General features: G+C 37.1%; 2 protein-coding genes and 1 pseudogene across 4 annotated transcripts in view; 1 reads left to right on the top strand and 2 right to left on the bottom strand.

The window, feature by feature from the left end:
• LOC113676581 (mediator of RNA polymerase II transcription subunit 12-like protein) overlaps positions 1 to 13,489 on the bottom strand; it is a 32,004-nt gene extending 18,515 nt beyond the window's left edge. The window contains exons 1-16 of one of the 2 annotated variants that reach the window (XM_027193253.2): positions 13,341 to 13,489; positions 13,195 to 13,269; positions 13,065 to 13,109; positions 11,594 to 11,704; positions 11,288 to 11,377; positions 10,224 to 10,383; positions 9,245 to 9,423; positions 8,377 to 8,487; positions 7,882 to 8,072; positions 6,761 to 7,091; positions 6,565 to 6,664; positions 2,762 to 2,910; positions 2,347 to 2,478; positions 1,738 to 1,864; positions 1,014 to 1,288; positions 352 to 532 (exon numbers count right to left, since the gene is read on the bottom strand). In XM_027193253.2, the coding sequence (XP_027049054.2) occupies positions 352 to 532; positions 1,014 to 1,288; positions 1,738 to 1,864; positions 2,347 to 2,478; positions 2,762 to 2,910; positions 6,565 to 6,664; positions 6,761 to 7,091; positions 7,882 to 8,072; positions 8,377 to 8,487; positions 9,245 to 9,423; positions 10,224 to 10,383; positions 11,288 to 11,377; positions 11,594 to 11,704; positions 13,065 to 13,109; positions 13,195 to 13,269; positions 13,341 to 13,418 (2,335 nt within the window). In that variant the 5' untranslated portion in view covers positions 13,419 to 13,489. The remainder of the gene's footprint in view (positions 1 to 351; positions 533 to 1,013; positions 1,289 to 1,737; positions 1,865 to 2,346; positions 2,479 to 2,761; positions 2,911 to 6,564; positions 6,665 to 6,760; positions 7,092 to 7,881; positions 8,073 to 8,376; positions 8,488 to 9,244; positions 9,424 to 10,223; positions 10,384 to 11,287; positions 11,378 to 11,593; positions 11,705 to 13,064; positions 13,110 to 13,194; positions 13,270 to 13,340) is intronic. The other variant, XM_027193254.2, reaches the window with a different exon arrangement.
• Positions 13,469 to 22,192, top strand: LOC113676588 (succinate--CoA ligase [ADP-forming] subunit beta, mitochondrial). The gene is made up of 12 exons (XM_027193265.2): positions 13,469 to 13,590; positions 13,664 to 13,820; positions 16,149 to 16,257; positions 16,390 to 16,480; positions 16,782 to 16,853; positions 17,240 to 17,342; positions 17,983 to 18,147; positions 19,183 to 19,344; positions 20,022 to 20,164; positions 20,487 to 20,607; positions 21,586 to 21,674; positions 21,835 to 22,192. The coding sequence occupies exons 1-12, from the start codon at positions 13,516 to 13,518 to the stop codon at positions 21,907 to 21,909; spliced, it is 1,362 nt and encodes a 453-aa protein (XP_027049066.2). The 5' UTR covers positions 13,469 to 13,515; the 3' UTR covers positions 21,910 to 22,192.
• A 421-nt stretch (positions 22,193 to 22,613) lies between these two features.
• Positions 22,614 to 24,702, bottom strand: LOC113676587 (uncharacterized; annotated as a pseudogene). Its single transcript, XR_016187929.1, has one exon. The product of XR_016187929.1 is annotated as an uncharacterized LOC113676587 (transcript).
• Positions 24,703 to 26,057: the final 1,355 nt, after the last annotated feature.

Below are 26,057 nucleotides of genomic sequence, written 5' to 3'. Positions count from 1 at the left end.
ATTAAGTTAATATCAATACAAATTAAAATGCAAATGTTTGTCGTGCTAAAGTGAAAATTAAATTGTCAAATAACTGAGATATAACGCCCCTAAATGCTCATTTTTTTTAATCCACAAGTTGAGGTAATTCTTTGACATGCTGGGTTACCATAGCAGCAAAAGACTAAATTAAAAGCCTTCACCAAACTTAAATGTGCACATGATGTAAGACCGATTTCAGTGGCCCCCATTTTGAATCATTGTAAACATTTCAAGATTCACCTATCTACAGAGATAAACATTTACTAGGAGGGGTAGAACCACCTCAGTTTTCCAATAATTTAATTCAGAGAATTGTTGATATAATCTTACCTGAAAGGTCAGCAGTTAGTATCGGGGTTTCCTGATCTGCAAAAATTTCATTATCGCCTTGGTCAAGAAGTTGTATGAGTCTGTTTTGATGTACCAGCAGCTCCTGATCCAGAAGGTGCTGAGACATCTTCAACTCACTGTCACTGCTGCTGTCCTTACGGCCAAGATCTTCTTGGCAGGTCTGTGGAGATGGGTAACAAACAAAATTAGTGGATATCGCTCACGGTTGCTTGTAATTATTGGGCATTTTTATAATTACTGGGCTATTTTTCTTTTGTAGTGTTCACATTTAAGATCGAGATTTGCAAAGTTTGAGATCCAATTGACAAAAAAAAAAAGTAATGGATTAAAATGGACTACTTCTCTTCCTGAATTTTCTGAGGTTTTCAGAAATAGGTTTGTACACAGCGAGAATGCTTAGAGGGTGAGTTAACAAGGAAACTAGGAGGGGGCCTTTTATCGAAGGGGAGGGGGGGAGAGAGTTATAATGGGATGTTCTAAAGTGGACAAGCCTTTAAATAAGGGGATGGGCGGGCGTGGGGGGGGGGGGAAGAAAGGGAGGGGGTCCGAATTCCCCTGCCATGATCACCCCTATGCGAAAGGGAAATATCGGTCAAGAGGCAGGTATATGTGAAAGGTGTAATAATGAAAAAGCAACTCACCAGACCATGGATGTCTATTCCCCCCTGAGCATCACCCTCTTGTACACACTCTTCAATGCCCATCGGATCTGCTTCAGGGGGGTGTTCAATGCTTTGTATAACTGGTCGTGGGGGAGAGGGGATGGAAACAGGTGGGGTGGGTTGAAGGTCCCCCCTTGATATGAGGGTACACATGTAAGAGTTGTGCGAGAACACTTCATTTCTGATGAGTTCTCCAAACAGGAGGGTCAACTGTGCAAAACTTGGATGTGTCTTGTTGTGTTGGTAACCACCATCTGCAAAACAATGGAGCAAAGTCATTACAACCAACTTGGTACAGTAAAAAACCGTGTATAAGTCTACTCTATTTTGGAAATAGGCGGATTGAGGATTTTTAGATTTTAGAGACACATGGAAGAAAAGAGAGGAAAACGAAAGACAGGGAGGGAAAAGAAAGGAAGGAAATTAGGGGACCAGAAAGAAAAAAGAAATAAAAGAAGTCAAGATAAGAGACAAAAAAGAAAAAGAGAGGAAATCCTCAGGGAAAAGGAGGAAATGGGACAACGAAGCTAGCTTAGCTGCAAAAAGAAGAGTTCTAATGGCTTTCGGCCAGAAGTGAAGGTGGCGTTTAGCGTATTATTCATATTACCCTTCCCTTTTTGAAAGCACTTTATACTCAAACAAACAAAACCCCCAAACCAGAGGATTGAAAGAAAGACAAACAGTGGTCCACATAAATACTTACCGACTACGGGAGCGTAATTGTCCAGAAAATTCATCAACACCTTTTGGAAAGGTGGCACTGTGCTCGCAGCAGTAGTCACCGCGTTTGATGAAGTTCCTTCTTCTCCTTGTTCTTGAGAACTTTCTCTCTGTCAAACGAAACGGAACTAGTGTCATCGTTTTCGTTGTTCCTTTAAGTACACCGAGAAACGGTGGTTCTTAGTCTCGCTCGATCTTTTTATTTTCTCTGGCAAAGAACGTACTACCAGTCAAAAGCAAGTAACTTTGTTTTCTTTCAGGTTTCTCTCCTCATCTTTAACAACAGTCTACATGTATGCTCTTCCATTTGATTCGAATCTTAAATCGAAGGTTTTCGTCATATCAGACGTATGCCTTGAAAACCGGAAGCTGTCGTCACTTACGACAAGACTGCCGTCAGCCGAGCTAAGCAAAGACACCCATTCTGCAAACTAATCTAGGAAATGAATTGGATATTTCTGATTTCGCGAGCGAGGGAAATATCTGATGGATCTCAAAATTGAGAATTAAATTATGTACTATGCAACAGCCAGCGTGCTTGAAAACTTTCCAACAACGTTAAAATTTGCACTGTAGGCTGTACGCATCTTACCTCCTCCAGGATCTCAGTTTGTCTTCTTTGCAATATTTTGGCTACAGCTAAAGCACGGAATTTCCCCACTCGGTATTTACTGACGGCCCATTCAAACAACAGAAGCGCTATTGCCTCATCAGTAGCAGATGCCTAACGTAAAACAAAACAGAGAGAAACCAATAGCATGGGTAATAGGACACTAAGAATAATGTGTATTTACATAAGTATAGCCAGCAACACTAGAAAAAAAAAATTCTTGCATTTTTCAGGGAAATCGTTTCGGAAAATTGCTCTGCCCAAGAACACAACATGGCAACTTAGCCAATTTTCGAACCCGGATCTCTCGCCTTGGAGACCAGCGCCTTATCCGTCTGGCCACTGCTTCCCCTTTTACGTCTACAAAAGTGAAAAATTATTAAGTGTTAACACGTACCTGTCCTCCCGTTTTAATTGAATCAGCAAAAATCTTGCTGTAAAGGGAGTCAATGGAACTTGTTGAATCTGCTCTGTTGAAGTTGTAGCGGTCAAGGATTTCCAAAGTGTTGAGCACTCTCTTCACAGCTAAAACTGAAATAGAGAGGGCTAAAATAAATAAAGAGAATTAGCCGTGTAGTATTGAGCTGTGGATGAAGAGGGTTTAGTGTTTTAATTTACAATTACCATTCAACTATAAGCATTCTACCACAAATTCTGCAATCTGATTTGCTACGCTACTCGCATAGACAGTGAGCTTGGTGAGTAGGCTCACAGTATGCAGTTGATGACAAAATAAAATCAAAACACAAGCCTGATTTGTTGTTAAATTTTGACCTTATAGCAGATATAAACTGAGACAATTCGATAATGGGTCGAGATTTCTATGCGTGACATATGACGCAGATAAACTTTGACTACTCACAAACCACTCACAGTTTATCACGGATCAGACAGCGAGCGGCGCAGCGTAGCCAGTCAGATGAAAGCATTTGAGAAAGACCACTTATAGCGTTATGCTAAAATTACATATACTTCTGACAAGCTCAGAAAACCATGAACACCAAAAAGTCTGCGAACTGATATTTTCCAGAGATGTCTGTGCCAATCATAAACCAGATAACCAAACACCGGGCCCCGTTTGTTCGAAGTGTGGATAAATAGCGCAGTACGTTTTGCTGACACATATCCGTTGGATGACGATCTACATTGGATCTGTTGGATAGCGCCACATGCTCTTTGAACAACTGGGCCTAGATAATTAAACTTTAGAAATTTCCAAAGACGTTAAGGTATTCACAGGTTTCTGATACTTGACAGCAATGAGTACATGCATTAAATACGTGTCAGGAAATTTGAACAAAACATTATTACGCGTTTATAAGTGTTGTTGTTGATTTTAGTCTTTGGTTCAAAAATGTTATTTTAAATAATTTCAAGGTCTCAAAATGAAACACAAACTCCTCCATGAAAAGGGAAAAAAAATAAGTAATTGCACATTCATGTTAATTTGAACACAGCCATGTTAACGATTGCTCCAAAAAAAAAAAAGGAAAATTGTCATTCATTTTAAAGTCCAAAGTTATAATGACCCACGCAAAAACTTGTTAAACTCTTCCTACAAAAGTGTATCTTAATATTATAATTGAGTCATAATTTCAGTTATTATGATAGTCTTTATACAAAAAGCTAGAGGTGTTTTAAAAAAAAATATATTTTATGCATTCATTTATTCTGTATGCCTTTATATAAAGGAGCCTTTACTAGAATTCACATTTTGGTAATAAAAAAATAACTTCTTAATTGATATTTATATTAAAAGGTAGTCTGTCAATGATGACCATTTTTTCAGTTGCCTAGATTTCGCATTTAAAAACTTAGATTTAGAATTTGTCGGAAACTGATTTTTTTGTTTATTGTCAGCAGTGCCTGAATAATAAAAATTAACCATTATATAATGAAGCAACTGGAGGAAATGGAGTTAAATTTCTCGAGTTAAGTATAGATGTGGTTTAAAGAAATTAAATCTCAAAGAAACGTTGTGCATGCTCTAGGAAGTAATTTCAAAGTAAAGACTATTAAATTGAGAGTAGCCAGGTAGTTCAACCAAATGGCAAACATGCAGGTTACAAAGTGATCATGCAATTATTTTGTAAATGCTAAAAGAACAGTTAGTGCTTCAGTCAGAGTACAGATGTGTGACAAGAGCCAACATTTCCTGCTTTGTAATTAAAAGAGATGGAAACCCCAAGACACCAGTACATGATTAATGATTAATGATCTTCCACACATGCGATCACTGTGCAGTAACTCAACAGTTGTAGTCATCACAGAGAGACACAAACAAGATCGTCGTACAAGGACACTGGGCAAAGATTAACCGAAGTGCAAGGTCCATTTAGACAAACGCCACAGGTATACTACTGTGCATGAAGTCAGGTAGAGTCCTGTGGTGACTTAGAATCAAAAGACCAAAGGTTAACAATCAGTTCAGATTCTTTCTAACTGCCTCAGTCTATCACTGTGTTAGAATCGAAGAGAAGTTCTGCTAACTGCATGACTGATGATATATTGTGCCCTGTATAATGTAGTTGAACCCTTAGTCCCCATAGAGTAACTACAGCCGTAGCTTCTACAGAACGGTGTAGTTACTCCCTTACAATATCACCCCTGAATCAAACATTACGGTCATAGGAGTAAAGGAAATGATCACCAACTAAACAAGCTCTTGATTACTACACAAATTCTCATTGTCAGCTCCTTAGGAAATGTATAGGAAACAGTGTGGAGGATGTTCAGACTGATACCAGGGTGTAAAAGATTACATCTTAAAGTTGAATTGTGTGAGAGAAGAAACTGCTTAAGGTAAACTGTTATATACAGTTCCATATTTGTTCGAAAGCCTTAAGAACGCTTCATATCAGCAAGGTTAGTTTTTCGTCCAACTTAATCGATCTTGATCTCTCACAGAAAATAAAAACAAATTAAACAAATTGAACTCTCCTTAAGTGCTGCTCAAGAGAAAATCCTTGTAAAAATTTCAGATACAATTGGTTGAAATCCTTAGCATCTACAATCCTCTACTTAGCTTTCTGATCTGAAAAATCTAAAAACGTTATATCTACAATGACTTTATCTCAAGAAAGAAATAAAAAAATGAAGTTACATGTATGTGAATGATCAATAAAGAAAAAAAAATTAATTATTTTGATACTATAAGATATTTTTGTAAAACATAATACAAAGCACAAAGCTGGGAGGATTACTGCACAACACTGTACAGTTGTACAGTGGTATATCCCATGGTATGGTGCCTATTTTGTGTATGTAATGCAAAATCTATTTCAACTCCAGAAGAGTCTGTTCAATTTACATATTATATGGCTTGCTTAATATTTAAGACAATTTAATCAGCACAAACTATGACTAAATACAATTTTAAGCATAAAAGTATTAAATAAACTTGTTAGAGCATCACTAAGCATGTTAAAGACTTACTCAGTTGAACAGTTTATCATGTTACATTACATTCAAAGGCATGTGGTACTACTGAGTTAAAACGTCTACAATAAAAGTGAATGATAGGATGAATGCACAGTACATGTGTTTTATTAAACTTACAATGGCTCAAGAAAGGTTAAGAGATATTGAGAGCTAGCAGTATTTTACTTTTAAAAGCAATAATGCATAAAGGCTGTAGACAACAGCTATATCTGCAGCTAAGAACTAGATGTAGAAGTGTGCAGTGAGTGAGCATAGTTACGAAAAACAAATTCACAGGGGAGGTGATGAATTCCAGGTGAACGAACTAATCAAAAGGGCATGAACTGTACTCAAAAAACATTGAGACATTCACAGAACTCTTTACGTATATACAGTTGTTATACTGAAAAGTGCTGTTCCTATCTTTTAAGCGAGTGTCAATGTACAAAGGTGATGCTTAAGTTTTAATTACAGTAATTGGTAGTTGTAAATATTGAATGAAATTCGATAAGTACACAAACTGAAACAAGAACACAACAACACAGATGTACATGGCTGGATGACAGAGTGATGAAATAAACCAAAGAAACTTCACTACATGTACATTGTACATATAAATAGTTTACAGGAATAAGACTTCAGTGCTAAATTACATGAAAACATCTACCCCATAACTTTACACACCTGCAAACTGTAAAATTTTATGCATGGAGAAATGTATGTTTATTATAGCAATATTTAAAAGTCCAGAAACAGTCATTCAGTAGATTTCTTTCTCACCTGAAGATTTGTCTTGGTATTTATCTGGAGACCAGTGAGACTCAACTGCCTTACTTCTTGTCTTGATTTCTTCCTCACTTGCAAGCAACACAGATAACAGCTGAATAGCACACATTGAAAAAAAAGTATTTCAGTTTTGGTTACAAAGGAAAATGTGAACAGCAGAGAGTAACCATTCATTTTGCTTGGTACCAACCTCAGAATTCAGGGAAGCCTGAGTATTTCCAGGTGATGGAAGAGGCATTGAAGATGGTGGAATAGACAGCCTGTCCAGTGGGGATCCCAACACAGCAGGTTTATTAGCAGCCATGTCTGTGTTAGCTACAGTTGAGTTGCTTGCACTGCTTGTTATGCTACTGCTACTGGCCCCACATGGAATTGAGTTCCAGATCAGAGCACCAGGGCAGCAGATTGCTATTGTCTGGAGAACTGAACTCAGTGACAGGACAAGTGCATGATGCTGTGGACATGTCTTGTACTGTGACAGCACAGGAAGAGACTGAGGATTCACAGGAGTCAGAGATGAACTACCAAAAGGAGGAAAAGATGGGTGGCAAAAAAAACAGTCAGCATACCTCTGGCCTATATCCCTGGAGCTTATCTAAGTTTCAAAAGAAATGACTGCCTTGTTGGGGGCATCAACCCCCTTGGAAGGATGCTTAACTTTCATTTTTCACCATCACCCTCATGACACCCATTTTTACTAGTTCTGACCCTTTCTGTAATCTTACCAATGCAATATTGTGGCTTCAACAATCAATGGAAAGATTTTCCTTTGCCCTAAGAGCACATATTCTTGTGTTACAAGTGAAGGCCAGTTCAGATCTAAACTCCGTAATCAAGTACTGTAAAGCTTCACACTGGGAGCAGCAGAAAGTTTCCAGATGTTGGGCATTTAAATCATTATGATACTCTGACAACTAATGCACAGCTGTCAATTTTAGTTTCAATTAAAGCTGTTTATGCAAAATATGCATGTAAAGTATTATGACTTGATCAAATGGCAAGATGAGGAGTAGGTGAAACATAGTGTGTATCTATGATGTGTATGTAAACTTAATTCACCACTACCCCATGGAGCTTTTCAGGGCCAATATGAACAAACTAAGACATTGTGAACAAAAAGAAGTCTTAAAAACCCAACTGGCAGGAGGCAGATCAATTGGCTATAAGCAAAACACAACCGATGAGTTGAGGTTAGGATGACCAAGAACAAGACTAGTGAATAACAGGGTGGAGGGCTTGAACCCAGCTCCAACAGATTACCACCCCAGTGCCCAAACAATCAGTCAGATCCCCATCACATAGATAATGTACCTCTCTGGGGTAATGGATGGAACAGGACTGGGCACAGATGTGCTACTTGTCTTGTTTGAACTGCTTGTTCCTTGATTCTGTTGCTCAGACTGCATTTGCTCAGCAGCTGAATACAATGTTGACAGCTTCTTGGAACACACTTGGGCAAGTACTCTTGCAAGAGTTTGGGACATGACTATCTGGTCAACATACTGAAAAAAAAAATGGCGCCAGAAAAATTAAAATCTGGCCTGAAATGCAAACACTTTTTTTCCTTTTTTGTGTGCAAGCCCCTTCCAAGCCCAGCCAAATGTTGATTTCTTTGTTTCATTATTTTTGAACACTTCATTCTATCCTTGCCCCCCCCTCCCTCCCCCCACAAATTGAAATTGCTTTAATTGGTCAAAAATTGAACCTTTTTGTAATGGGGAAACTCTCAGAAAGTTGGCACACAAGTGTGTGTACAAAAATGTATATATACTGAGCTGTTAGAACAAAACAGAAACCAAACTGTACCCTTAGTAAAAGAGGAATAAGGTATTTTAGCAACAAATCATCTGCATTCTTGCTTTTGTCCAACAAATCTAACAGCCATTGAAGAAATTCCTGTCTGTCAAGAAGACTCTCCTACAAATTGGCAAAATAACAATATTAGTGTTTCACTTACAATGACATAAATTTCAGTTGATCTGCTCATGAAAATCAAGCCAACAAATTAACACTTTAACTCCCAGAAGTCATTAACAGGTAACTTCTCCCCATAATAACTTAAGATTATTTAAAAGGTCATGAGATTATTCAAACTTATCAGATCAAAGTTATTATCTTGCTTTGACACCAAATTCTCATAACTTATTTACAAGGAAGTGTGTCGCAGGTAGAGGAGAGAATTAACAATCAGATCTTGGGAGTTAAAGGGTTAAATGATTCTGAAATTGTAGCAGTTGCAGAAAGTAGCCTTCAAAAATTCAGGCAATGTCGTGATTCAAACCCGTGCCTTCCAGATTCTAGTTAGGCCATATTAGTTGGGTGCTGGTAATAGTGTAAAGGTAAGAAATCATCTATTTCAATTTACAACAGCTAATGCTAATTTTCTGCTGTAAGGATTGCAATTAAAAAAAAAAGTCATGCATTTTATCATGCACTTCAAAGTCAGTTAGCGAAAATTACATGAACTTCTTCTTTATGGCACATGTTCTTGTGTATACATGTACATTACCCTCTACAATAACTCAATTAGTGGTCTAAATCATTCATCCTGTTTCACTTGTGAGGGAGCCTGAAGTCACAAGCCTAGCTTGTTGTTTTTGTTTTCTAATAAAACAAGTACATACATGTACACCCATACATGAAAATACAGATAGTTGTAAGTCAAGTTTCTCACCTCATAAAGCCAGTGTGAAAGTCGCACAGTGTAGTTCCACTGCTTTAGTGCTTGTTCTACTTCAGGTGTCATTCTCTGCTGGTGTTGGGAAGAAGTTATGCCTGCAAAGTGGCTTTGATAAAAATCTGCAATCTTGCTTAGCTGGTCTTTCAAGAATTTTGTCAAAGCATGAGTCCATTCTGAAAAGAAGCAAGATGACATCGGGGTTACAAAACACATTATCCAGCAAACAGGCACTGAAAATACTCAAACTTATCAAGTAAAGCACAGTAGAAGTTATTCTCTTCATCTCACACCAAATACTTGTAACTAATATACAAGGAAATGTGTAGCAGTTAGGGAGGAGAATTGACCATCAGATCTTGGCAGTTTAGAGGTTAAGCATGATCTTTACAGCAATTATGGCAAGCAGTAAAGCTTGCATTCACAATTCAAGATCTAACTGTCTTAACTGCACATACAGTACAGAACATTAACCCTTTTATTCCCAAGGTGTAAATAGTGCAAAAAATGTAACACTATAAGATGCAGCATGAAAACATCCAGGCACCATTCCTACTGTAATAACAAAGGGAAAGAGTGAACCACTTAGGGTGTTTGTGATAGGTATTATTATAGATAAAACTTTCAACATGCATTTAGTTTTGCCAGTCCCTGTTACTGTTGATGTAGAACTATCTATGTAACTAAATGGAAAATAATACTATCATGGGGATCTTTCTGAAGCTCAGTAGCGCTCTCTTGCCTTATCTAATACTATGTAGCTACATCTAATAATAACTGCAATTAAAATAACCTCATACAAACTCCCCTTCCTCCCTTTCCCAAAGCTCCACAAAAATTTCCCACATTGAGCTAAAAACACTTGGAATGCTGCTTTCAATGCACACTAAAACTTGTTATTACTGACCATTTCTTTGTTGCTAACTTAGTAAAATTGCCTTTTTAACAAATTTAAGTCATGTACTTATGAGCGCACCTTGAGCTGGGTCTGCCATGATTCTCTTTTTGCCTTTGGACTCATTGATACCAGTGTTGTAAGCTGATGATATCTTGATGAACCAGGCTGCCCTTAACATTGGAATGGAGTGATCACACAGACTGCTAAAGATTTCTTCTTTCTTGTTGAAAATTGGTACCTGAAAAGAAAAATTATTTCATGGAAAGGTTCTGTGCAGAGCAAGCAGTTAACTAATTTCTCCCTTTTGGCAGATACTTGTGGGTAAGTTCTTGAACAACAGTTGCAGTTGTTTCAGGGAACATTCCAGAAAAAGCCAGAAACTCCTCAAGATAAAGAACTCACAAAGTACTTTACTTTGATTTTTAATTTACTTTTTCCTCAGAGGACCTGATGAAAACCACTTGGGGTGATGGAGGTCTCCTCTTAAATATATATATATATATATTATATATATAATAATAATTTCTATAACATAGAAATTATAATATATATAATTATTATCATCATTATTATACTTATTATTAGTAAAAAGTATGACTGTGAATATTCTCTGGGAATTAGAAAAATAATAGTCTATCAGAAAAACTTCACTTTGAAAGTAAATTGAGCTTTAAATATTTTATACATGCATCTATTTACACAACTTTGTAAATCAGAGTCTGAACTTTACATCTTTATCTGTGTTTCATACCCAGTTAGAAAGATTTAGTCGATATTTTACATTATATGTAAATCCTTGCCATGTAAACAATGTTTTGTTATCTGTAGTCTACACTTCACATTATCTGTTCACTGTGTGTACAGCTATATTTATCATCTGTTGAAATTTTGTCAAGATTTTGCTCCCAACTATTTTTAATTTACCATTGATTCCCATAGAGATAATATTACATCAGTCAATAAGAATTTGGTCTTTAGTAATTGGTTTTAATACCCTTGCTCCTTAATTTCTGAAGATTTTCTCCTCAATAAAGACACATGTACAGTACATGGTATATCTACTGCACACTGTGCATAAATTGAATACCTTTATAATCAAGTACACAAATAAAAAATAATTATACACACACTGTACACTGTACCTTCTTTGCTAAAACTGTCAGCGGTTTATTCCCTGCCAAATCTTGAAACCATGATGAGATGAATGGCCTAGAGCGAGCAGTGATGTGTACCTAGAAACATGTTTAAGAGTTTTACTTAGATTCAGTTGCAAACTTTCTAAACTACAGAAACCATCCTCAAAGGTGGACTGCAATTTAAGTAATTGCTTATTACAGTTGGAGTCCAATGGGCTACTACCTCATTCACACCTACAGTTGTGGTAACAGGTGATTGAATTATTTAGGGAGACTGCCACACCATCAAAGGTTAAAAGTGTGTTCACTCACAGGCAAAAAGTTATCTTTGACTGGCTGTGCTTTTCTCTTGCTTCCATCTTGGGATGTGAAGGTATTCTGTTTCTGTTTTTCTACTAATATGGCATTGAAACTTTGGGCAAACTATGGTGAAAAACAACAAACATTGCATCATTTTACAGTGTAACAATAAATTAAAGAATTTCTTGAGTTAAAGAAATATTGGATAGTGTTGTATGTATGAAATAAATTTTCTGAATAAAGATAAGCACAGGCCATTTAAATAGTAGTAGAGAATTCTGTACTGTAGACTGAGAATTTTGTAATCTCTGTACCAATGAGTGCTCTGTTCCTTAATTAGTGCACATGATCCAAAAGTTTATTAAAAGGGCAATTTCACAATTTTAAGATATTGTAGAAATATGGTAAATTTTGTACTCACTTGTCAAACAAGGAGAGATATATTTCTCACAAAATCTACCATTACCCCTAAATTTTCTTTAAAACATCAAAAAAATATTTAACACTCCAGATCTTAGCAGTGTGCACCACAATCACCATAGCTGCATCTAATACATGAAACTACTCGCTAAGTGGGTTGAGCATCTGATTTAAAGGTCTGAGATCTGAATCCTTCAAAGGAGGGGGAACAGGGGGAAACTGATGGCTTTTTTCCTTTATTGACCCTTCATTCACTTCATGGAGTGACCAAAACAAAATTTCTCCTTTCAGTATCAAAACATTTTCAAGCAAAAAGTGATGAGAATAAAAAAAGAAATTTCAGCAAGGGACAGTTACAGATTTAAAGCTAATTTCTCAAAGCTGAAATAAAAAGAAATGTAGACCAGATGGTTACAGGAATGGATATGGAGACCTAATGTGAGTAAAAGGGCTGATGAGAATATCTAGAAAATACCTTAACCTGTTAACTCCCAGATCAAATTTGTAATTCTCCTAAATGTCAACCACACAATCCTTATAATGTTAGTTCAGAGAATTTAGTATTGAATCAACTTATTATCCCCAAATTGATATTTTGTTATATTCTTATCACTTATCTGGTTGACACTGTATTGATATTGTAAGGAGAAATTCTGTCTTGGTCACTCATGGGAGTTAAAAGGTCAATGTACAACAGTAGTTCAACATACAGAGTTAATACCTAAGGGTTAAAATTTTTCCCTTCATTTTAAATCTTTTTTCTTTGATTTTTAAGATAATCTCCAGAATTGAAAAATAATACAGGAATAAAAATAGGTGAGCAAAAAATAAATTAGAACGACGACATCAATGCACAAAATGGGACTAGAATATGTAACTTGATATGGTTAAGACTGCCTTGTATCATTATCATCCATCCGAATACAAAGTGAAAAAAAAATCAGTTCTTTTTATCAGTGACAAATCGATTAAATACCTTTACATAAAACTGCGAAGCCACTATCTATCATAAAGAGAAGACCGCAATTTGCGAGGTCTTTAATTCAACAAGCACCTACAATACCTTTGACAGCGGCACATTACACATGATATCCTTTGCTGATCCATACTGAAGAAGGAAAATATACATTCAAGTTTGCATCTATGAAGCGATCAACTGCATATGTGACGACAAAATGTCAAATCATACCAACCTCATTTGTCCCCGAGCTAAATGGAAGCGGTTGGTAGCTAAATCCCTTTTTGACATTTTCTTCGGTGAGCTCGTCCTGTCGAAGAAACATATTTAAGTTGTCTACAAAAATGAAGTTCTAGCGTTTAAATTTCGATTTAATTGTACCTCTCGCTGTTTACTGTCTTGTGGATAGACATCAGGCTGCCCCAAGCGTGGTCTTTTCAGAGGACGAGGTGCCGCCATGTTTTGGATCAAACATTCTATTCACGCCCGCCTTCCACTGACCCCGCGGCGTTACTTGTCTGATCACGCGTACTTCAACAGCATAACGAAAACAAAGATGGCGGCCGCCCTAAACGGTTTTCGGAAGCTATGTGTTGGTGGCTTGCGGTCTCAAACAAGGCTTTTGCCGCGGGTATGAAATCGCAAGTATTCTCGAATTTCTTGAAGAATCCTCATATTGTTATTAATCGTTGTTTTACTTGCAGGTGTTGGGTGTAAATGGCTGTCAGCATCAGCAGAACAGAAATCTGTCGCTACATGAACACTACAGCATGAAACTTCTTCAGGAGGCAGGAATTCTTATACCTCAGGGTGGTGTGGCTAGGACACCTGAACAAGCTTATGAAATAGCGACTACTTTGGGTACGTAATGCGCGAATATGAGGGTATATTGTGTCTTTTACAGCGAATAATTTCACTAGTACAATATACACACATCGTTCACTTTGTTTTTATTGGTGTCTACAATTTAAAAACAGTCGAAAGCTTCTTGTATGCTACTGTTAAACTCGGTGTAGGTAGTGTACAGATGTCTTAGCTAAAGAAAACTATCAAATGACAGATCTGAATCACAGAGACAAATATTATCATAAACTCTTAGAACAATACAGCTCTTGGTACGGATATTCACAAATAACTGCGATCATTTTTTCATAAAAAAATGTTAAAATTTAAAAACGTATGAAGAAAAAGTCAAATAGGAAATGATTAGCGTTTAGATTTCCTCCATATTATCTCACCAGTTCTAGAACATATGCTCCAAAAACTGTGTGGATCATAAGTTAATTTCCAGAACCCACAATTGTGGAGGCTCAGTTGAGTCATGTTTACATTGATGTTTAATCCTTTTACTCCCAAGATCAAAAAAGTCTATTCTTCACTCTATGTGCCACAGATTTCCCATAATTTCAGTCTTGAGAATTAAGTGTTCAATCAAACAACATCATTTAGTTGATATTATTACACATGGACTATGCTAAGCATTGGAACAAGTAATGTGGGGATTCAATTTTCAAATTTTGAAGTGTAGCCTTGGGAGTCTTAGGGAGGGGTGCTTCTTATTAATGATAGCTGAACAATTGGCACAGACCTCTAAGGGAATGACATCCAATTATATGGTGGCATGTGCCACATAATGGTAGGATTTGTATGGGTTCTGGGAGAACAGGAAAGTCCTGGAATTTTATTTTGATGTGTTCTAGGACTGGAAAGTCCTGAAAAAAGACTTCAGGTCCTAGATAATCTTGGAAATTAGCCTAAATCAAGCAATAAAGTTTTCAAAATCCACAATATGTACATTTCAAGAAATGTACTATATGTAGACTGTAAATAAAATTGATTAAGAAAAAAAGAGATTTATAAATTTTTTTTTAATTAATCTAGAAAGGAAAGGGTTTAAGGTGAAATTTGGAGTCCTGAAAAAATTGCTCTGAGTCTTGGACAAGTCCTTGGAATTTGTTTCTGAAAAAGGTTATGAACCCTGTTAATCAGATTTTTAAACCACTGATGATTCCCTGCTAAGAATTTAATCTTTTTTTAGGAGGGTGGGAATTACATATTTAGTTTATTTTGTAACCTTAATTGTGACCCAACAGAGAAAATAATTATAGTCTGAACAGTGTATCCACAAGTTCAACAATTGAAAGTAGCCCTTTGATGTGTTCTTTTTGTTGCCTTCTGCATGAAAACATACCGATATTGTTAGGAGATATGCTGTTTTGGTGAACTACTGGGAGTTGAAAGGTTAAAATTACCCTTGCTGGTGGAGATTTAGTAACGTTTTGTACAATTGTGATTTTACATTAAGTCCAGGGAGACAGGATGTCAGGAAGGCTGGTCTTCAAAGATAACGCAGGTAGATGCATAGTTCACATTTGAAGATTTTAAGGGTGTTATTCTTGAAGTCTTTGAATGCGTCTTGTTTAGCCAGTTTAGTGTAGTAAGAGAAAAGGTAAATTTTCTATTTAGTACAGGTGTGTCCTGTCTCTACAAAAGGTCAGTTAGAGCTAGTTAACTGAGTGTAATTTAGTAATTCAAGTGGCATAAGTTGGTCATGATTGGTCAGAAGCTGACCAATCATGACCTTGAACTTATGCCATCGCTCTGACAAAGGGCTAACACTCGAAACGTCAGCTTTTTTACTCTTTATGGTGGCTAATTTACGTTTTCAACTCTGTTGTTAACACTAAATTACCTGCTATGCCCTCCCACTGATGTAGCACCACAGTTTCTATAGAAACTTACCCCCTTTATTCTTATGCCACTTGAGTCCTATAGTCAATAACATCACAGCTAAATGGACCAATCAGTTTACTCAAAATGGACCAAGTACATGCTACTGACAACAACTATTTACTCGACTCTGATGATAACTTCTGCTCAGGTGGTGAAACGTCAGTCTCGACAATGGACTACACACACTCATATGGACAATCAGATAACATGATTACAAGGATGTTTATGTAATTTTTTTGTTCCAGTCTTGCAGATAACCTCAAAATTCATTTAGTACAGCTGAGAAACAACCCACATGCCTATTTTTCTTAAAACTTTTTTCCTAATAAGCTTAAAAACCCTGTGCAAAATTACTTTTCAACCATGTTTAAGGTTTTAACTTCACTTCTGAACTTGCATCTTGGTTATTTTCCAAAAACTGCTTGTATATGAAAATGTGCTAATGTCTGCTTCCAGGTATTGAAAGTGACTCTGATCTGGTAGTCAAGGCACAAGTCTTGGCTGGTGGCCGTGGAAAAGGAACATTCGAAGGAGGGCTCAAGGGTGGTGTAAGGATTGTGTTCTCGTAAGTTTTGAAAATTGTTAAACACACTGTACTTTGTTGTTTTTATTCTTGGCCTAGTTTTTTTAGATCAATGCTCTTCACTAAGATGCCACCACACAATGTACTCATCTAGTAGGTGTAATTTTTTAACAGGCCAGATGAAGCTAAAGAAATGGCATCAAGGATGCTTGGTAAAAAGCTCTTTACAAAACAGACTGGAGAGCAGGGTCGAATATGCAATGATGTGAGCAAATATTTTGTTACAGTATAAATTGCTTTTAAAATAATGTTGTTCACTTAACATCACCTATAAAGAAACAATAATGTGTTACAGTGGCAAGCAAAACAACTTGCAAATCTTGTTAACATCTAGGTTCAACTGTAACAACCATTTTGACCAGTAAACTGGTAAATCTAGTTATTCTTGTAGCAGTAAGATAGGAAATGTTGCCATAGAACCCAACATTTCTAAGCACATTGTTGTGGTTTATCTCTGCCTTTGTTTAATTCAAGAACATTTTTTAAAAGATTAATCTAAATTGCAGGTTTATATTTGTGAAAGACTTTATGCGAGAAGGGAATACTACTTTGCCATTGCCTTAGAGAGAGCATTTAAGGTACTCTAAATGTTTCTTGAAATTAAGTGCTATGTTTTTATTTTGATGTTATTATCATGGCGTCAGTGGGAAAACTTTAGTTTATTAGGATTGTGTGGTATGTTTAGAGTGTGATGTCTGTGAGTCAAATAAACTTGTGAGACGCCACAAACAGTAGATTCTGAATTTAGTCTATCGATTACCTCACATGTGCTTTTGTTTCATCATCAATTTTTCATTCATGCTGTCTTTGTTTATTGTTTCATTCATTTCCTTGTTTGTTGTTTAATTAAATTCTTTCTTCTTTTTTTTTCATTTTTTTCTTTCTTCGTTTCTTCATTAAAAAATTTGATTTTTCTCTTTCACCACTGGCACTATAATTATTTTATCTTCTTCCTTGTATGCAGGGACCTGTTCTGGTTGGTAGCCAGCAAGGAGGAGTTGACATTGAACAGGTTGCTAAGGAGTCTCCAGAAGCCATCATTAAATTTGGAGTGGATATTGTGCAAGGTTTGCATCATATAATTATAATATTATGTCAAAATTATATCAAACATTACATGTACTGCTGCAGAATAACATGAAAGTAATTAAGGAATATCATGAAACTCGTAAGAAAAGTGCTTACTCACCGAAAAAAAAATTATTTATTATGAACTCTCAAGATTGGGAAAAATCAAACCACATTGTGTTTCTCATGTTTGTGAAGAATTTTGGTCAAATGTTTGCTGAGATGCGAGTTGAATGGGCTAAACTGGAAGTAATTAGGGTGGTGTGTAGTTTTTCTTTTGTCAAAGGATTACGATAATTTATTTGTCCAGAACGAAGTTAACCCTTTAACTCCCTGAAGTGATTCACATGTACCTTCTCCCAACAATATCTCTCCACCATCCAGCAAGCAGGTAATGAGAATACTCAATTGTATCTGGTAGAAGTAATACCAAATTCTTAAAACTGATGCACATGGAAATGTGTAGCAGCAAGGGGGGAGAATTAACAATCAGATCATGGGAGTTAAAGGGTTAATTACATATCAAACTATTTTAAAATTTTACCTTACCTTATAATAAACTAAATTTTTTTTACATTATACTGGACTGCCTTGGCAGGGTTTTAAATAATTATGTGGTTCTTAACAATTTTTCCCCAGGATTGTCAAAGTCTGATGCTCTGGAGTTTGCCAAAAAGATGGGTTTTAGTGAAAGCTGTGCAGATCAGGCTGCTGATTTCATTGTGCGACTTTATGATCTGTTTATTGAAAAGGATGCCACACTAATTGAAATAAACCCCATGAGTGAAGATGTACTAGGAAGAGGTTAGTATCCATCAAACTAACTGGAACCTTTCTCTGCAGCCTCACTCTGTTAGAATCACACCAGAAAACCAGCCATTTTCCCAAAATTCTCCACCCTTCCTCATGTAGTCACTTAAAGGAGGAGCTTGCTCTTAAGGGCAACCTCTTGTGGGCATTGCAAGCATTTTTAAAGTTATTTATCTTGTTTTTTCTTATTCTGATGTCCTCTAGGCTATAATAGGGTATCACATGATCTTTAACCCTTCAAATCCAAAGATTGACCAAGAAAGAATTTCTCCTTACAATACCAAGACTATATCAAGCAGACAAGTGATGAGAATAAGAAAATATATCAATAAGGAGATTATAAGTTGATTCGATTTACCAAATTCTCTGAGCTAACATCATAAGAATTACATGGCAGACAGTAAGCAGGTTTACTATGGAAATCTAGAGAATGAAAGGGTTAAATATGTCACAAACAAATATTGTAAATTTAACAAGCTGCAGTGTGGCCGAGACATTTTGTTTTAGCCTTCTGTTTTTGATTTTCTTCTGCACTCATGCTGATCTCCTCAATATTTACAAAGCAGGATAAATACCCCAATGGCCCATAATTTGTAAACCACTCCTGTTAGTGATCAAGAGAGAATTACTCCTTACCATATCGATACAATATCAAGCTGAAAATTGATGAGAATGAAGAAAAATATCAAGTAGAGGATTGTTGGTTGATCCAATACCAAATTCTCTAAACTAATAAATAAAGAATTGTATTGCAGACAGTAAGGAGAATTACTTGTGAGATCATGGCAATGAGAGGGTTAAACTGGAGTGGTTTGACTTACAAACACTAAAATGAAGACTTTTTTAAATAACCTGTAAAAGACACTCATTTTCTGGGAAATACCTTTTTTCCTTTAGAGTGCATTTGTACCTGAGTGAAATTCCAGTTGGAATAAAACTTTAAGCTCGTTTTTTTTCTCGCTTGAAATACTCATTTAGGGGCAGCAAATGAGGTAAAATTTGTATTTGATGAAGGATTCTCTGTTTCAGTTGTATGTATGGATGCCAAAGTGCTTTTTGATGACAATGCTGAATTTCGACAACCAGAAGTGTTTCAACTGAAAGATTGGTCGCAAGAAGACGAGAGGGAAGTAGAAGCAGGAAAAGCAAATCTGAACTACATTGGACTTGACGGAAGTATTGGATGTCTGGGTAAGTTACAGCTTTTTCTTATTTACTGGGTGGGAGGTCAAAGCTGTGCCCCAGATCCTGAGTACGGCCGTACTCAAGACCAAGGGCACAATTTTAAACCATATGGACCGAACTAGACCAGTAAGCAACGTATATTTGTTTCTTTTCCGTGGGTTTACTTTTTTCAGCCGAGCCGCGAATGGTGCGGAAAATAACTCCGTACCAAGGTCCGTTTTGCCCGTTAGAGGCGCGTGATCAGCCAATCAGATTCGAGGATTTAAGATTTTGAATTACAATATTAACCTGGAGTACTAGCGTTATGTCGTGGTTGTACGGTGTTTATTCATCGGTAGCTTTTATTTCAAAGCCTTCTTATAATACTGACAAGAATTATGGTAACTCAATTGTGGGCACTATGCAAAATAAAAACTTTTTTTAAGGTCTAACTTCTCGCTTTTCGGCTGAGATAGAATCGTAACTGAGTGGCGTGCGATATGTGCAACAGTGGTGTAAATACCAACATGTAGTTTTACCGTACTTGTTTTGTTTGTTTTTACGCGCGAATAAGAGACGTTTCATCTGAATGAACGCCGCGTTCTTTCGAGGGCGACGTCAAAGAGAGTAAATACGGTATCATTTATAAATAATTATGGCGATCAAACGATGTTTCATTTAAATAACGTGAACTCTTTCACTAGTGAATGGCGCCGGTTTAGCTATGGCGACTATGGACATAATCAAACTACATGGTGGTGAGCCCGCAAACTTTTTGGACGTTGGCGGTGGTGCAACAATACAGCAGGTTATGGCAGCATTCAAGATCATCAGTGACGACAAAAAGGTACTATTACATGACCTGCTTGTTCACCAGTAGCTTCTATAGTGAGACCATCGCAAAATGGTAAAAAGCGATTATTCAGTCATAATGTTTTGTGTTTTCATTATAACGGTGATCTAAAAACCCAGAATAGGTTTTGTTTCCACTGTGATGACAGGTTTTCTACGATTATCAGTTGAGTTAAGCGCGTTGAACGATGGAGTTTGAAACCCGATATTACCGTGTTGTTTTTAAACCTTACACCCCTTACAACGAATTTGTTTAGGGTACCCCTTAAGCTGGAAATTATAGTAACCAATTGATCTTTTGGATGGATTTTATTTAGGTCCACGCAACTCTTGTAAACATCTTTGGTGGTATAATGCGCTGTGACGTCATAGCGGAAGGAATTATTGCTGCAGCGAGACAACTGGAACTGAATATTCCTATTGTCGTACGATTGCAAGGTACTGTCTGCAGTGATCTTCTTTAACTGAAAGTTAATATCTAGGAATGCATATTGATCTATACGTTAGTAGGCTTTCCTTCATTTGTTTCTTGGTCCAAGTTAGCTAGAAGATTGGGGACGAATCTATAATCTCCTGTTGGTGTGGGAGACCGCAACCTTGCCACGAGTCTACGTCGAACCGTGATGAAGTTGCTATGGTTGCATTCTAATTTGGGTGCACCTTTCCAGCTTATTCCATTTGTCTTTGTTGTCCAGTGATTAAAAAGTGATGGCGGCAGTGCTTTCAATAAGATTTGAAGAAGGTGGCTACCTCGGTAAAGCACCCGCCGGAGAATTTTAGAGAATCAGAGTTTCGGTGTTAAACTTCCGTAGATGTTCATCAAATTTTCGTCTCCTTTATACTGATCGTTTTATTTCTGATCAAAATCTTCCATGTGCTGACATGCAAGCCTGCTCACTGAGTTTCACACAAAAAGTCCTTTGAAAGGACATATGGTGACTGGTTACCGAAATTTGAGTCAGAAGATCTATGTTCTTGGAAACTCAAAATTTATTCTTGCTGGAAACGTATGAAATGTATGCTGGAACATAGGATGAGACAATGTCAATCATTTTTATCAAAACTCTTTTATAACGGTAAAAGTCGACTGAAAGAACTCTACAAGATCTCGAGGCGTTTTGGGTCTCACTTCGTGATTTTGCTTGAAAGCTTCCATAGTATACCCGGCGATTCACAACAGAATACCCGCCGGAGCTCCGGCGGGTGCCAGGTCTTATTGAAAGCATTTTGGTGGGGAAACCAAAATAACGTTTTGTACGCCTTTTTCATCACGTCTCATCCTTCAGAAGTAGAAGAGGTGTCCGTAACTACACTTTTATGTTTTCACAGGTCTAATTTACTGAACCTATATATTTAATAATTGAAAAACCTCTTCTGATGAGATCTAGATGTGTCCTATTTGTGTTTACTCGGCAGGAACTCGAGTGGATGACGCGAAGGCTCTCATTGCTGCTAGTGGGTTAAGAATTATCGCCTGTGATGACCTTGAAGAAGCTGCTGAAATGGTAAGAGTCTTCACTTTAAACATTAAGAGAAGAGCACTACTTTACAATGATTTTACTGAGCTTCGTGATACGGCAACAGGAAATTGCAACTTATAGTGTTTGTGAAAGTCAATATGATGCAAATCGCTAATTATTGGCGTCTTCGTCCGTTTGTTTCCAGGTTGTCCGCCTTTCCAATATTGTTGAACTTGCCCGTAGCGTGAAAATGAGGGTCAATTTCGAGCTGCCCATCTAATAAGATTTGTCTTACTTTGTTAAATAGCATTGTTTGATATTGAATTTAAAGTTCTATATTCCACTAATGCTAAAAGGTTTCAGTAGCTATATCTTCTCAGTTTCACTCCCATGTAAACCGCATTTGAGGGATGTCGCGCCAAATTCATGTTCAATGACAGAGAATTGTGAGTAGCAGTTGCATCTTCTGTAGACCCCTGAATGCGCTCATTAGAAGAAGATACAATTTTGAATGCCGATGTAATTATGCATTTACCCGTTTTATTAAAAAGCAAATATATTTATGCTTGTCTTTAATTGCTATTGATCTAGCCACGGGAAAAGGTGAAGTGTCTTTTCTTTCAGTTTTACTTTTAACACTTAAAATAACCACAAGGATAAGACATTTGAGAAGAAATTTGGTAGAAGTGTTGTTTTCCCCCTCGGATTCATGGGAAAGTCAAGGGAAATATTGTGTTTTTAAAACGAAACAAAGATTAAGCACATTGTAATAGTTATACCATTTTCCAGCTAACGAACAACTAAGGTGACATCGTGCATAATATCACCCGTGGAAGGAGAAAAAAACTGTCATCTAAAACAAAATGATCTAATGATATTGCATCATGTTCTTCCAATTTTCCTGAAACATCTCTGGAGCAGATTGCAATTTTTCAAATTAAGGAGGGAATAATTTGTTTAACTGCCTTATTCTGAGACGGAAAGAAAAGTAATCCCATGTCTTTATTCGGAACGCAAGAGTTTATCCTAAGCAATATTTTTACGATTTCGTGCGTTTGGTGGCTGTAATTTGTATTAGCCTCCAAATCTTTGGGTTGTGCTTACTTGATTCAAAGTACAGTGGTGTGAATTAACGACAAATGCGATGAGCGGAGACTTATACCTAAGAAATTTTGGTTATTGAGTGCTTTTGGCTCGATTGTAACTCTTAATGAAAGCATTTGATTTATATCTTGTCCTTCTTAAATATGCAATTTTGTTCGTTCGAGAGTCTGTTCATGCAGCTTTAGGGCGACAAGGTTGGGAAATTCATGGAACTGTAACTTTCCGTCTCTATTGACATCCAGAATGGAAAACACAGTCTTTAAATCAGCCTTTGTCATGCTAATGTTCATTTTCTTCAGGCCTGCGATAAAATCCTCTTCCACAATCGTGTCGCGCTTACCAGAAAGCTCTTTGAACATGTCCATCATTCGCAGTCCACTGTTGCGGGCGAAGCGCACAAATACATCCTATGGCGAGGCTTTTTCTGGGCTCATAAGGTCCCTAGCTTGACCTCCCTGGATACTTATTTGCCAGGTGCAGTTAAAGTTGGGCCTCTTTTGGATCACATCTTCCAGCTCTTTATGACAATCTCTGTCAAGAGCCATCCCCTGTAGATGAAGCTCTTCGAGGGCACTCTCGTGATTTCGGCGAATTGCTTTTAAGAGCGCATGCACACCCTTACTCAAGTACGGATTATTTCCAATGCACAGCACCTGGAGAGTCTTGTTTCTTTTCAAGCCCTTCGCGATGATCTTTGCCTCAGGCAGCCGAATTGACGTGTTGGTAACATCCAGATGCAGCAGTGACTCATTTGCCTCGAGTGCAACTCTCAAGGCTTGTGCTCCTACCCCAGACAAGCTATTCCAAGAAAAGTCGAGCTCCTTCAAAGTGTAACAATCTCGAAGGCCATTTATGAGATCCGCTGCCCCTTGGGCGGTTATGTTATTCCATCGCACATTAAGAAATTCTAGTGAACTTGTCTCGCACAATATTGAGCCTAAAGTAGCAGCTCCTTCATCGTTTAGGCAATTATGGCTCAAGTCAAGAACTTTCAAATAATAATTTTCTTTGAGTCCCTCTAGGAGAGGAAGAATATGGCCACCATTTCTGCAAATGTTTGAAACGTGTAGCTGTCTAAGTGAAGAAGTGTTCTTAAGCATACGCTCCATAGCTTGGCTACCTTCGACACCGATATCATTTCCAGAAATGTCAAGGTCAGTTAGAAAGCAGTTCTCCTCATGAAGAGATGCAAGGCCTTGAGCACCTGTTTTGGTTATTCCGTTGTCATGAAGATTTAACGTGGTCACTGTTATGTTTCGGTTTAGAGCATGGCAGACTGCGAGCAACCCCTGATCTAGGAGACCATAATGTCGAAGGTCAACTTTACTACTTCCCATTTGTTTAATGAAGTTTGATGCAGGAGGTACTCCCAGCTTTTTACAAGCTGCTAAGTATATCTGCTCTTGAGAAATATTGCTGATTTTCTCTGGGCATGAATCTTCCAAGTCTGTGTCCCAGTCTTCGTCATTGGGCAGCTCCGAATTGAAATCGGCCTCAATGCCAATAAATTGTCCTGATTCTGGTGCCTCGTCCATCCTGACCGAGGTAACAGAGGAACAGGAATACAACTTGAATAACAAAATTCGCTCTAAGTTGGTGATAGCGATTAAGTTCCTTTACACGACTCCTCTTGGATTACAAACTTGCCTATGCATAAGAAAAGGAAGAATATCAATTATTGTTGTTTTTGAATAGTGACTACTCAACTTTTTCTCTTTAACCCTTGAATCAACCAAAACCAAATGCGCCTGATCAACTGAAGCGCACGTTTGTTCGCCATAAGAGTAATTCACATAGAAGATATACTTCTGTCGACAAAACGGTTCAAACAGCTGTAAAGAGAGTTGTAGCTACACGACGCAGAAAGAAACAAGATTGGTCTATTGTATTGGAGAGTTTTAAAATATTTAAGCTATTTGGTATGTGTGAAGTAATTTAAAAAGAGATTTTCTATGTTATCCTTCCACCTTTTTCTTGTGGTTTCGCACTTTTCCTCTAGAAAGCGTTATCTGTAAAAGTGTTGTATTCATGTGTTTGTGTCTGGAAGCATCTTTGTTCTTACTTCTCGCGTCGCAAATATGCTTTGCTTTCAATAGAGGTCGTTTCTAATGAGATTATTTGATATTCCTAACGTTTTGTATTGAAAAAGTTATCGAGAATCTCGTCCCTAGCTTTAACGGGAAAAAATACTTCGGTGGACAAAAATATGTTCCAGTGTGAATAAACCACAACCAGTTGACGTGTTAATTGGGATTTTCGTGTCAATATTTTAAATATTGTGCAAGGACCGAAATACCCTGATATTGCATGGTAAAAGGAAAATGATATTCAAGTGACTTTTTTAGCAGATCTTCGTTTGCTTTGTCTCATCTTTTTCTTCTAAAGGAACAATAAAGTTTGACAACTTTCACCATCAAAATATCTCAGCAGAATTAACTTTACTAAATTTAAAAAAAAACCCGATGTTTATCTTTCCATTGGAACGTTCAAAAACTTTAAATTTTTGATTGATTATATAGCAAGAGATTACAAATGATATGTAGTTAATAAATTTTTTCCCAACTATAAATTTTCCTGTTTTTTAAAGGCGTCAAATGTCCCCATGAGTATTGCTGTCAAAGAGCTAGGGAGGAATTCAGTGGACTTCTCTTATTAACCAGCACTCGCAGTAAATACTGATAGCAATTTTCTTTATAAACGAAACTTAAAGGCGAGCTGATCCGATGAGAAACCTTCCAGACTAAAATTGATATTATTAATATGAAAAAGTACTAAAAGATTATAAAGTTCTCCACTGTTTCAAGTCCTACAAAAGATTAGGTTTTCTCTCTTTGAGAAGTAAGTTTTAACCAAAACCGTCGCCGAATCGCAAAGAAAAAAAGCCCATGAAAATTTGATTTGGAGGGAAAATGATTAAGTCAAAATATTACCGTTACTGTTCATCTATGTATTGAGGATTTCGATCGTTCAGTTACTACCAGATTAAAATGGTATGGGGCTTCGTTCTGCGAGCTCCGCTATAATCTGTCTCCCTACTCAGTACATTTTGCAGTGAATATTCGGAATTTACCATACTGCTTATCCACTCATCCAAAATAATATTCATGAAATAACGTCTTGGAAGACTCAATCTCCTCACCTAAGGTGTTTTGTTATCCTCAGTGCTTCGAATTGTTATTATGGGTGGTTTTGAAGGAGCTTAAGTTCGACGTCTGGTGTTTCACCTGGAGGTCGTAGAGCATCACTCAACGACGAACCCAAACCCCTTCAAACTCCTTCATTATAACAGCCCTCAAACAAAACGACGGCAAAATACCATAGCTA

This window comes from Pocillopora damicornis, chromosome 6, assembly GCF_964200805.1.
Source record: "Pocillopora damicornis chromosome 6, jaPocDami1.2, whole genome shotgun sequence".
Lineage (NCBI taxonomy): Eukaryota > Metazoa > Cnidaria > Anthozoa > Scleractinia > Pocilloporidae > Pocillopora > Pocillopora damicornis.
This window is presented reverse-complemented; position numbering and strand designations above follow the sequence as displayed.